Source organism: Frieseomelitta varia, unplaced genomic scaffold (genome assembly GCF_011392965.1).
Source record: "Frieseomelitta varia isolate USP_RPSP 00005682 unplaced genomic scaffold, Fvar_1.2 scaffold_1022, whole genome shotgun sequence".
NCBI classification, from domain to species: domain Eukaryota; kingdom Metazoa; phylum Arthropoda; class Insecta; order Hymenoptera; family Apidae; genus Frieseomelitta; species Frieseomelitta varia.
The window spans coordinates 173371-186450 of NW_025108665.1; the positions used below are offsets into that span (position 1 = coordinate 173371).

At 32.0% G+C, this 13080-nt stretch overlaps 4 protein-coding genes across 6 annotated transcripts; 2 read left to right on the forward strand and 2 right to left on the reverse strand.

Annotated features, from left to right (window-relative positions):
• The first annotated feature begins 941 nt into the window (after positions 1–941).
• LOC122526817 (DNA fragmentation factor subunit alpha-like) lies at positions 942–3615 on the forward strand. Its single transcript, XM_043650374.1, has 3 exons — positions 942–1128; positions 1229–1544; positions 1628–3615. The coding sequence occupies exons 1-3, from the start codon at positions 951–953 to the stop codon at positions 1746–1748; spliced, it is 615 nt and encodes a 204-aa protein (XP_043506309.1). The 5' UTR covers positions 942–950; the 3' UTR covers positions 1749–3615.
• LOC122526823 lies at positions 3244–4320 on the reverse strand. Its single transcript, XM_043650386.1, has 4 exons — positions 4248–4320; positions 4095–4173; positions 3884–4006; positions 3244–3561 (listed from the first exon to the last, which is right to left on the reverse strand). The coding sequence occupies exons 1-4, from the start codon at positions 4317–4319 to the stop codon at positions 3335–3337; spliced, it is 501 nt and encodes a 166-aa protein (XP_043506321.1). The 5' UTR covers position 4320; the 3' UTR covers positions 3244–3334.
• LOC122526797 (nuclear exosome regulator NRDE2) lies at positions 4249–8576 on the reverse strand. Of its 2 annotated transcripts, none has more exons than XM_043650340.1 (11): positions 8443–8576; positions 7747–8378; positions 7310–7673; positions 7087–7233; positions 6753–7021; positions 6336–6664; positions 5717–6257; positions 5499–5645; positions 5252–5427; positions 4916–5177; positions 4249–4326 (listed from the first exon to the last, which is right to left on the reverse strand). In XM_043650340.1, exons 1-10 carry the CDS (start codon positions 8516–8518, stop codon positions 4925–4927), a joined length of 2934 nt encoding a protein of 977 aa, XP_043506275.1. In that variant the 5' UTR covers positions 8519–8576; the 3' UTR covers positions 4249–4326; positions 4916–4924. The 2 variants fall into 2 exon arrangements, with proteins under 2 accessions (XP_043506275.1, XP_043506280.1); XM_043650345.1 differs by having other exon boundaries at positions 7747–8372; positions 8443–8564.
• A 363-nt stretch (positions 8577–8939) lies between these two features.
• LOC122526805 (molybdenum cofactor biosynthesis protein 1) lies at positions 8940–11803 on the forward strand. 2 transcript variants are annotated; one of them, XM_043650359.1, is made up of 7 exons: positions 8940–9078; positions 9178–9295; positions 9383–9550; positions 9619–9845; positions 9929–10153; positions 10239–10473; positions 10806–11803. In XM_043650359.1, the coding sequence occupies exons 1-7, from the start codon at positions 8989–8991 to the stop codon at positions 11402–11404; spliced, it is 1662 nt and encodes a 553-aa protein (XP_043506294.1). In that variant the 5' UTR covers positions 8940–8988; the 3' UTR covers positions 11405–11803. The 2 variants fall into 2 exon arrangements, with proteins under 2 accessions (XP_043506294.1, XP_043506297.1); XM_043650362.1 differs by having other exon boundaries at positions 10605–10950.
• The last annotated feature ends 1277 nt before the right edge of the window (positions 11804–13080 follow it).

Below are 13080 nucleotides of genomic sequence, written 5' to 3' on the forward strand. Positions count from 1 at the left end.
TTAATGTGTATAAATATATGTATATAATAAAATTTATATTTTTTGTATCTTATTCTTAATGAGAAATGAAATAACAATTTTGTGTTATTCAAAAAAACTATAATTTTTTTCATTCGTTTATATATTCAAGATAACACCCTACCAAACGTGTTAATTTTACAAAATAGAAGTAACTAGTAAAGGAATAAATTTCAAACGTAAGTAGCAAATCAATTCTTTCATTGAAATATATTACTCTCATCATCAATGAGAAGTTGAGTTGCAATGTAAACAATCCATTTGCAGAATAATAAAAAAATGAATACCAAAGTGGGGTAGGTTATTGATTTCTGTGTGGGTGCCATGTTGGGAGGGAATACCATGGTGGGTGTCTCTTGGACATACCATACGCAGTAGTCTACAGAGAATATAAATAGGAGGGGTAGTTGCACCATTGACCCAGTGTTGAGTTGACATACGGTCAGTTCAGTCACTCGAAGGAATTACGTCTTACGCCTTTCTAAGTTTTATATCTGTGTACGTGAATTATTAATAATCGTAGTAGAAAGCCCTTGTAAAATCAACAATCCAATGCAATCCAAAACACTGCCCTTTCTTACATACCTTCCGACTTTACAAATTTACACCCGAGTCATCGGCATGTATCTAGTGTTTTAAGCATTCTGCACAAACGTTCTATGATAAAAAAAAATTCAATAAACATTGGTGGACACCCGCGTTAATCAAGTGTACGCGAATCTCGATTTTTCTTTAAAGAAAATCAGCAGCACTGATAAACCAATGTGCAACGATAATCAGGCCTTAGCGGTGGTCAATTTTTTCGAAGAAAGTGAACTTTTGATGACATAAATTTCGCACGTTCGATCGACGTTTGATCGAATAAAGAAAGTACAAGACCAAACGAACTTATTTGTGAGCGGTTTTCAGATTGTTCTCTCATTTAAAGCAATATGTCAGAAACAGCGGGAATTTCGCAAGGATTGGGAAATCCTTACAAAATTGTTGATCACACCCGAGAGAAACGAAAGGGAATCACTGCTTCTTCTTTAAAAGAATTAACCAATATTGCAAGGAGTCGTCTGTCTTTGCCTTTAGACGCAGAACTAACAATTGTCCTGGAACAAGATGGTAAGGTAACACTTTTATTGTCAGCAAATAAATATAAATTCCATGTATAAATTAATATGCGAGCAGATTACTCAAATTTTTATTATTGCTTTTATATTAGGAACTGAGGTAGATGATGAAGAATATTTTGCAACGTTAGAAAGAAATACTAGTCTAATGGTTCTGTATGGAGATCAAAAGTGGGCGGCAGCAGGAAGCAGTAAAGCTGCTTCTCGTTACATTGTTGTCGACGACGTAGATAATATAGAAGGTGGACAAAGAAGAGAGGAACTCAGAAGGCGTCGACCACCAATAGAAGCTTTAGTCTCATCATTGCATGGTGATCCATCTCATATATCGCTGCTTGATGGACAGAATTTAGAACTGCTTAGTGACATGGATCCAGATAGTGTGGCTGATATAGTGTCTGGCAATATGTAAGTATATCTTTGAAAATTAGTTTAGAATATTACAGAGTATTATAAAAACTTAACGCCATTTAATTCGTACATTATTTCAGAATCTTCCTTGAACAATTGAAAGAAGCTTCAGGCAGATTTTTGGCTGAAAAACGGCAAGCACAAGGATCCTTGGATGTTCTTCAGATGTGTGCAAGTGGTGGAGAAATAGAGCGAGCGTAGGCCATGTGGGGGGTGGGCGCCCTCACATTGGCTAACATGTATCGAGTGCGACGTCGCATATTTTATAAAGGTCGCCAATTACAACAAACTTTAATCCTTTTCTGGAATTGAGCCCATCGTATTTAAAGCGTACGAGTTTACTGCGCTGTCTACCATCATATTACTCATGAAAACTGAATGTTTGCATTGTCAATGAAAGTCTTGAGATTCTACTATGCGACATTTTAAAAGATGCAATGGTGAAAAGACGTGTATAGGAACTAGTGAGTTCCTATTTTTGACGGGTAGTTGAGTCTTATTTCTGAGATATTTGCAGGTATTTGCTAAATATGTGAACATTTAAATTCATTAGCAAAAGAGAAATTTATGGAACATTACTGCTTGTCAGTGCTATAAGTTAATGCTATAATAATGCATAGTTACATGTTTTGTTAATAGCAACTTGTTTTTTCTGATTGTTTTATTTTTTTATTTTATATAGGTTTATAGCATAAATATACAGTTCTAGTGTTATTTATTTTGTAGAATACGACGTAAGGAATTGCTTTAATGCAAAATGAGGTCTTAAAATACACATGCATAGTTAAACATATGCAATTTAGCCATTAAATAATCTGTATGTATTACATAAACAAAAGCTATATAGAAATATCATGTCAAAGAAAACATTCCGTCACGATGTTGTCATATCAGTATTATCAAAAAGGCGACATGTTTGGTTTATGAACTTTTGTATGTAGATATATTATACCAACTCGTTTAGTTCAACGAAGATCGATGAAATGTTTAAGACTGAATTTATAGAGAAAGAATGCATCCCCATTATAATCATCAATTCATTGTACACTAAATTTAGCGTGGTAATAGGGAAAATCAATATCAGCTCTTTGATACCAGAGTTATGCATTTGATAAGAAAAACTGCAGAAAAAAAAAGAAAATGTGCACGTGTTTCTGAAAAGATTATGCATACGCAAAATGATATTGTATTAAAATAAAATTTATTATATCTAAACTTGTTACGAAAATGAAACCAACTTTACGACGTTTAAAGACACAAGTTACTTAACGTTTATATGTAATAATGCTTATTTTAAATTTTAAAAATAAAAGATTTAATGCTTATGTTTATTCTTTGCAGAAACACTCTTAAACGAAACATCGTGACATTCTTTGATATATATCTTAACATCTGTATACTACAAAATAATGTTTACATTTACTGTCATTTGGATATTTAAAATGCAACGATCAGCATAGACATATTAATAATTAATAGCATCCAAATGTGTCAGTAATTATAAATTTGTTCTATAATTTCTAATGACGTTTCTTTGTGAGATTGAACAAAGTAATATTTTAAAACGTATTAGAAAATAGTTGATATATTTAATAGAACTGCCAATTAAAGAAAACAATTGATGCTCAATAATGTCCCACCCATCATGTCCTTTAAAAATACTGATTTTTTAATACTGATATTTAACACATTATACTAAGGTAGCATTGTTATTATTATCGTTATTATTATTATATTCTCATTACATATTTGAATAAGTCTTATATAACAAAATATATTTACATCAATTAGGTTTTAATAGACGATATAATATTTCTATCCATGAGTTGAGACAACACATTGGAAGTATCTTTTGATCGATTGCAGGCGCTACGTAATTGAGAAACAGCCTCTTGAAGTATAAGTTCACTTCTTAGCAATTGTTTATTAACAGTTGATAGTTCTTGAGTGGCATTGCCAATTGTTCCATCAATTAATTGTATAATGTCCTTATCCAATGTTTCATTGCATTCATCTATTTTATTATAAAACATGTCAATTGAAGTATTAAACATTTTTTCTTAAGCAAGATAAATATTGTATATTATTTGTATGTATAAATACTGAGAATAATAAATGTTCTAAATAATTAAAGTTTTAGCTGAAATAAAATGAGCTTGAATCTAATGGAAATTTTCATTATTCTAGTGATTATGTTACTACAGATTCTTCTGCATCGAAATTATTATATGATATTTTAGTAATAGTAATGCATATTGTATTACAGCAGTATCAATAAAATGATGTTAATAGAAACGTTTATTCTATTATTTTCAAAAACTAACATTTGAACTTACGTAATTTTTTATGAAGTAAACTATTGTATTTTATAGAACATTTCTTTGATTTTGGTATTTTCATTTCTGGTATGCAGGTCATAGCATCGACTGCTCCACTAACACTGCTTATACTTGTTCCATCTAACGAATAGATTAGATCAGAAAAAATATTACTAGTTTATTATTCTTGTTATAAATAAGTAATATTATTATGAATGCAAAACCTTACCATCATCAGACTCTGGAGCTTCGCCAGAAATAATTGTACCACAGTAATTAGTTGCTCTTACAAAAGGGAATCCTATACCCTGTGTACAAAATATCATAATTTATGTATATATCTTTTTAGCCCATAAATTATACAATATAACAAATAACATACAGTGACAATGCTCGCAGCGTCATCATCAGATTCTGATGCCTCACCAGAAACAACAACCGCTTTCAAATCCATGTTGTATCTGAAGGAACAAATTCAGAGTCGATACAAGTTAGTGCCAATTTGAACAAAAATTCTTTAATATTTTCATGTACCATAACATCAATAACTAAAGGATTTCATATTAATTGATTGATACTAAAAAAATTATAAAGTAACAAATTAAACATTTTATAATTTGAATTTTAGCTTTTTCTAAACGATTATACTCATGGATGGCATTTAATTAATCTAACCTAAATTTTTACTCACGATTATAGTACTTGAAGAAACTTAAATATTAATTATATCCAGTAATTGTTATTTTACTATATTTTTGCTATGTTATATAAGAATAATAGACACAGAAGAATTAATATTTATTTATTATTCGTGCATACGATAGTGAACTTATAACCACAATAATTCGGATATAGCATTTCAGTATACTACATATTATGTATATGTTTAGTGTTTAGTCTTTAGCGAGTGTTACAAATTGTTTCAACGTATAATTACAAAATTTGTATTTGTAATAAAATCACTAATGTATATTTTTTTGCAAGGTTTTTATTTTTATATACAAAGAAATATTATTTACAGAAGTAATTAATTAAGCATAAAGTATTTACGTATTAAAGTTAACCGCGTAAAACATCTAATTCTTCTGGAGTAACATGCATTCTTAATTCTTTTTCTCGTATTACATCTTGAACTTGTGTAAGAAGTTGAGGTGCAACTTCAGCTGCATCAATATAAATGCTTCTAGCCCAAGGACATAATGCAACACTTTCATGGTATACTTCTTCTCCTTTCTTTTCACACAAATTATATTCCCTAAGAAAAAGCATATACAATCTCCACAATAAAGGACAATTTTTAATTGTTGGCATTCTGTAAATTTAATATTTATATTATTTTCTTAATGCTACACAATAAATTGAATAATATATTACTTAAGAACATACCTTGCAAGTGTTTGATGAAAATACATTAATTTATTAATTGCTGCGTTCATACTAACATAATCTTTAAGTTCGTGTAAAACACGAATACGTTTCCGACTTGCTAAGCACACAGCAAATGCTTTCCACAATGGAAGCTTTGTCACACGACTATTGCTCTTCCACAATGGCACTTCGCTCTGTCGAACAAATATTATAATCAAAATATTTTTTGTCGTAGTTAGAAAATTAATTTTACATTATTCTATACCTCAATGCATGCAAATGTTGAAAGGGCAAAAAAATTATTTGGATATAAATCCAACATATCATTTAGTTCTGATTTTAAAGAATTTTCATGTTGAATCAGTTTGTCATGTAATTGCAAAAGTGCGATTTGACTTTCTCGTAATAATTCCTACAATATACAATATGTTAAATATACAGTAAAATTTTTATTACAAAAAATAAAGAAATAAGATTTGTTACCTGCATGTAATGATTGTCTTTGTAATGGTTTATACAGATTTTAAATAGGCTAGTTACTCTATTAATATCGGAATTTTGTACAAATAACAAATATGCATAACACACAATTGTATCACATTTGACGTTTGGTAAAAAATACATATATTCCTCATTTTCTAAAGGAGCTTCTTGCAAAAAGTTTTGTATACAATTCTCTAAATATTCTTCCACTTGCAGCAATTGGTTCCCATTTGTTTCTGGTATTATCTGTCTCATAACGTCCAATATCTGTGTTTTATGTATTTCCTTATAAGTTTCTAAATCAAGTAACGTTTCAATAAACGTTCGATATAAACTTAAAAGTGCTGACTTTTCTTCAGGATTGTGAATTTCAGAAGGACGTGCACTTTGAGATTGAATAGCCGTTTGTAAAATATTTACACAGTTATCAAATTTCCCTACTTCTTTTTCTATCAATGCGTATTCTCTATAGAAGTGTAAATTATTTCTATTTTCGTCTTTCTTAAAGAATTCCTTTACTGTTGTTCTTAGTTTCTTTCGTCTGTAAAAGATACACAGCTAACATAAATTTTGGAACTTTTTCAAATATGCATAGCAATGTGAAATACTTATTACTTACTTATTATCATATTTTAACGGATCATCTTTTTGAAGGAAAATAAGTAATCTTTCAAATTTTAACCACCAAACGTATAAACTTGTTCGTTGTAGGGGGGGTAAATCTTTGGCGATTGTAAAAAATACATCGCGTATAAAATCTAAATATGATTCTTGTGCAGGATGAAACATAAGATACTGAGGACCTGATGTTATACGTCCTTCAAGTATGCCGTTCAATAATTTCTTCCTCTGATTGTGATCAGTCATTTCACCTACCATAGGATAAGCAAATGGAAGCAACACTTCTGAGGTTTCTATACCCCAATCAAGTTCTTGTAATGTTAACATCTGGAAATAAGCGAAAAATATGATAAGTAGTATTGGTTTGTAACGCGTGAAATTACAAATTGACCTGGTTGTATATATACAGCCATACTTTTAACATGTAGTCTCGAGTGGGTAAAAGTGGTACTTTAAGTAAAAGCAGAGTATGAATTGCCATTCGAAAATTCAAATTTTTTGAAAGTATCGGATGAACGAAATCTGCGACATCATCGGGCAAAACAAATCTTCGAGAATCGCCAACTAATTCTAATTCACTTCTACTGACACTAATCCAATGACAATTTTCTCTTAATGATTCTGTTCTTTGCCATAGTTGATTGAGTGGTAATCTTGACATTAATATTACTTCTTCCATTCCAACTGTGAACGTAATAAATAAACAAAGGTATATATAATATCCTTTTTTTAATCAATTATAAACTTACTTAATTTCTTTTCATCTATTGTTTTTTTGAAAGAGAGATTATCTTTATCCAAGCTAAGATTCAGAATGAGATTCAAACGTATTGTTTCCCACATTTGTTCCCAGAGTCCAGTATGTCTTAAAAATGTCAAACACCAGTACAACATTTCTATTGAAAATGAATTTGGATATTATCATTTTTACTCAATAAAAAAAGGTGAAATAAATTACAACTTTCTACATACGTAATAATCGTTCGTCATATACTCGAGGATTTGTCCTAGCTTTTTGCTTTAAAATGCAAAAGCATTTTAAATATAAGTCTAAAACTCTTGGTACTGTACACATTGATACTGAGGCTTGCGTTGTCATAATAAATTCCTGCCATAAAGTAATATTTCCTGTATCTTTGTTAACTAAGGCTTCAAGTTGATTCGAGAATTCATCTGCAGGTAAAAGTTCCTCCATGAAAGATAACTTTAATTTTAATAAATTTGTAGATTCTGCATTTTTTTCTAAGGCCTTCTCAACTATAGATAATTTTTTTAATGTTGTTGCCCTGCAAACATCCTTTGCAATTTGATATTGTTGAAAATATCCTAATGTATCCTGTAAATATAGAATGAAATATTTATGTAAAAAAAATTCTTGTCAGATAAATGCTTGGTAAATACAAATATACCTGAAATTCTATATATTCAATCCATAATTGAACGTCGTTTGGATTATTTGTTAATTTTTCATTGTATTCTTTGGTTTTAGATTTTTGCAACTCTTCCAATTTAATGTACCAAGAAGGAATGCATTCTTCTTCTTTAGATGAAGTAGTGGTGGATTCTTTTTTGATAACATTATCTTTTTTTTTATTCTTTTCTATGTAATCAATATTTTTTACATAGTACCTTTTATAACTGTCTTTCTTTGATTTTTTATATGGAACAAAACCAAGGGACTTTATCTTAATATCATAATATGGTCTGGCACTAGAATAAAGTGTATTTATACTATTGTTTCCTTTATCCCTATACTTATCCTCAAAATATACATTTTCTACATCTTTTTCATATTTAGGTTTTTCATATATCTTTCTATTCTTCTTCTTTCTTTTTATATGCTTAGATGTTTTTTTTTCCTCTGTTACAGGCTTCTGATTTTTTGAAGTAGCAGTATACACAGTTCTCTGTTTATGCGAATAAGAAGTTTCATCTGTAGTTTCATCCGAAGATTCAGATGAAAAGTTGTCGAAATTCTTAGACGAAATCTGTCCTGAATAACTGGAATTGTACAGCCAACTAGTCGTCTCATTTTCTACAATTGAAAATAATTATGATATAATCAATCTTATGACTGATACCAATGCAAGAAAGGTTTAGTTAACCTTTTGGAGCATTTGTTGATTCATTAGGTGTCGGAGATTTATTTCTTTCACTTGAATAAGCTGGAAATAAAGACATGTTTCCTGAAATCTATGCTGCCAATAAGTTTACATGAATGATATTCCACGTTTTCATATCGGATGCTAGATGACTGCTTACAAACAACCTAGTACTGTCAAACATGCCAATCAGAGATTCTAGGAGGGGTTAAATGCAGAGGTTATAGTTTCAGTGTATAAAGTGCATCATGATTGGTTGGAATAAATGCGCGGCAAAGTAATTTGAATCATATCGCGAGGTTAATAGTTGTTATCACGATGAGAGATTATACCAATGCCATTGAAAATTATATCTACTGTTTTGGAATTACGTGTCTAATTGGAACGTGCAGTAATGTAGTTCCAATGAAATGGACATGAACACGTCGCCCATCTTGGGATATTTTGAATTATATAATTTTTTTTCTCATGCTGGAAAATAAAGAAATTGTCTATCAAGTTACAGAGGTTATAAATTGTTGCGCATATTTTAAGGCACATATTAGTTAAATGTTTCGCAAACTTAACGCTGTGAAGTCGATCTTCGGTGCTGTGTACTCATCCACTGAAGCATCTGCAACATCAAATGTTTCACACAGAGTGAGTATATTTTTACTAGCAATCTGGAACATGTTTTGTAAAAAATATATTATTACCATGAAACAATGTCAATGTATTTTCTAACTTATTTCGTTATAGGTGCGGCAATTTAGAGAGCTGTTAAACAAAACAGATAACAATGACATACTTACAGATTCATTTGGAAGACGTCATACGTATTTACGTATTTCTATTACCGAACGTTGTAATCTAAGATGTAAGCATTCATTGAATAATATTTATTGCTTCGACTATGATATTTTCATAAAGCATCGTGCAAATTTACAAAGTGTTGATGTTGTAGGCTTATACTGTATGCCAGCAGAAGGAGTTAAGTTGACGAAAAACGATGGCATTTTAAGGGCAGACGAAATAATTAAAATAGCTGAATTGTTTGTAAATGAAGGTGTAACTAAGATACGTTTGACTGGCGGTGAACCAACTGTTAGAAAAGAAATTGTGGATATTATTGGTAAGTTTTTATATTCACTACATGTGGCATGTTGAATTTTTGATATCGAGTAAAAGTAATTGTTGCAGCTGGCTTGAAACAACTGTCTAATCTAAAACAAGTTGCAATTACTACTAACGGATTGACATTAACACGCCAATTGCCATTACTTCAACGTGCTGGGCTAGATGCAATAAATATTTCATTAGATACTCTAAGAGAAAACCGTTTTGAACAGTTTACTCGTCGAAAAGGATGGTCCAGGGTCATGGCTGCAATTGATCTTGCTGTTCAATTGGGTTATAATCCGGTAAAGGTGAGAATTAAGAATCAAGTGAAAATTTATAGCAATTTATAATTAAATCTGTACAGAAAAAAATTATGTGAAATAATTTACAGATCAATTGTGTGGTAATGAAAAACTTTAATGACGATGAGATCATTGATTTTGTTAATTTAACAAGAGATCGTCCAATTGATGTACGTTTTATTGAGTACATGCCTTTCCAAGGCAACAAGTGGAATGAGAATAAAATGGTCTCTTTCAAGATTATGAAGGAACTTATTAGAGATACGTATCCTGATTTGCAACGTCTCCCAAATAAGTACAATGATACGTCTAAGGTATGTAATCTAAAAAATTACATCAAACACACTGTTAATTTGTACTGCACACATTATCAGGAACTTAATTTCTTTTTCTTAACAGGCATATTTTATACCTGGATTCACAGGACAAGTTGGATTCATTACGTCAATGAGTGATCATTTTTGTAGCTCATGCAATCGACTGAGAATAACAGCGGATGGACATTTAAAAGTTTGTTTGTTTGAAGGTAAAGGCGAGGTATCTCTTCGAGACGCGTTACGTAGTGGTGCGTCGACTGATACTTTAAGACAAATGATCAGGGAAGCAGTGTGGCTTAAAAAGAAGCAACACGCAGGTATGAAATTTTATCTCTTTAATCTGTATGATTGATATAGGATCATCAAAGATTATTTTGTCTCACTAGAAACACTAAGCTAGGTGTAAAGCGATAACGTTTATATGTTTCCGACAATATATGTGTTTCAGGAATGTTGAATCTATCCCGCATGGAAAACAGGCCAATGATTCTGATTGGGGGTTAATCAATTACATATTATGAGAATTTTAAGTTGTTATAGAATGATATATCGATGCTATACGCACAAACGTTATCGCTCGATTTGCTCACAATTACTAATGATACAATTCAAAAATGTTATATGTTTAACTTCATGTTTGTGTTTACAGTTACAAAGAAATATGTGCATCTTAGAACGTATAAAAATTTACGAAATAATGTACCACAACAGTATTTAATGGATCACGCGAGACCACAGTTCACAATTGATGCAAGTATAAGAGCATTTTCGTCACTCTCACACGTGGATCAAAGTGGCAAAGCGAGCATGGTAGACGTAGGTTCAAAAAACGAAACTAAGCGCGTCGCAATAGCAAGAGGAATTGTACAAGTTAATTCAGTAATAAGTAAATTGATAGCTGAAAATAATGTGAAGAAAGGCGATGTACTGTCCGTAGCACAATTAGCGGGTATCATGGCAGCAAAACGTACTTCTGATTTAATACCTTTGTGTCATCCACTTTCGTTATCTTACGCGAATGTACTTTTGCGTTTAAACGAAAAACTGCATCGTATAGAGATCACAGCGGAAGTTAGGTGTACCGGTAAAACCGGTGTTGAAATGGAAGCTCTTACAGCTGTGAGTGTTGCAGCTTTAACAATTTACGATATGTGTAAATACGCGGCCTCGCCGAAATCAATGAAAATAACCGATATCGAATTAGTTTCAAAAACTGGTGGTACAAAAGGTGATTTTTTAAGGGATTAAATTTTTATAGTTTATCTTTGAATATAGTGTACGACATAATATGTTTATATAACATATAAAAGAGTTGTATAATTTTATTCTGTTCAGTAGTATGACATTACTGAATTATATTGAATGTTTTTATACCGTATCGACGAAGGTGTAATCGCCATGATATGACGAATCTTATCATGTTTTGTATCGTAGAGGAATTTATACTAGCACATAAGTGTGTGTACCTGTAACTGTAAAAAGTAGGGAAATTCAAACTACATTGTATTATCGTGCAATATTTACAATTTCTTTTATTGGACGAATTTATAGTTTATTTTTATACATGTATACAATTATCACTGACATTCTTATAACATTTATAGACATATATATTTCTGTTAAACTGGATTAAACTGATTGTTGAATTATCGAAGCGTAATGTATCATTACCATTACACACACACACATATATATATATATATATATCGTATAATTTTGATTAGAAACGTTATATACTTTAGCCTCTTGGGTTCTCAAATATTTCCCAGGGTAATTGATCTTGATCGGAGATCTGCGTAATCACGGACAAACAAGACAATCGTTCGCAACAGAGATTATAAGAATGGATCGAGTTGTCGGCGCAATCGCAAATATCGGGAGCATCGCGAGGCGCCACTGCACCCTGATTTCACCTTTTTCGTTTCCTCGAGCCAGGAGCAGCATTCAGTATTTGGAACGCTATCGAAGCGCGCTGTTCTTGGAGCTGTTCCGTCGTCGAGTCTCTCCGTCGAATGATCGAGCATCGGAAATATAGCCCTACCGACGAGTGGTTCTGTTTGCGTTTTTTTTTATTTTCCGTTACCCCGTTGAAAAGAGACGACAACCTGTTATCATCGAGGCGAGAAGTTTGTTTGTCGAAAAACAAGATTTAATCGAATAATATCGTGCGGCTCTCTTTGATTTGCCGATTTCTGACAATGAGATCACAAAATCGTTAGAAGAGTACACTTATCAGAGATTACAATTATCGCTGTCTTGTGACAGAGAATCGAAGCACTCACGAATTATTATGCAGATGAAAATTTAGTTTCTTGCAAGAGGTAAAGAGAAAAAAAAAAAAAAAAGGAACGTCGGTTACATGACTGCCACGAAGAAGTTCTCCGGGAGATGGAAGGCGAGAAACTGCAATGATCGAGAGATATCCGACAGGGCATCGATGGTTCGCGGAGAGAGTTCGGTGAATCCTCGGTGGAACAGAAAGGACAACGATTGAAGATGAAAGAGTCCCGTGCGTAAAAAAAATGGCACCGTTCCATGGCATGGCCCTCATATTGCTTGGAATCGGATACCTGTTACACGCGGAGCCGCCTTCCGGTCACCGGAACTTAGGTACAAATCAAGTCCCAAAGCAATTGCGTGACAATTTTTGAAACGCAAATCGCTACGAGTTAACAATAATTGATACCGACGATCGAGGATCACAGAATTGGAACAGTTTAACGTTTCGACGCAACTTTTGACAAAATGACAAACACACTGTCCAATTGTAAAATCCCAAACGGAGAATGGAAGAATGGTTCTTCGATTATATTTGGCATTTTTGAACAAAGAATTAAAATCCTACGCGACTTACGTTTGTTCGCATGCAAAATTGGCTAGCGTTTCATGCTCGGGGTGGTTTCGTTTTCGACAAAAAAAAAAAA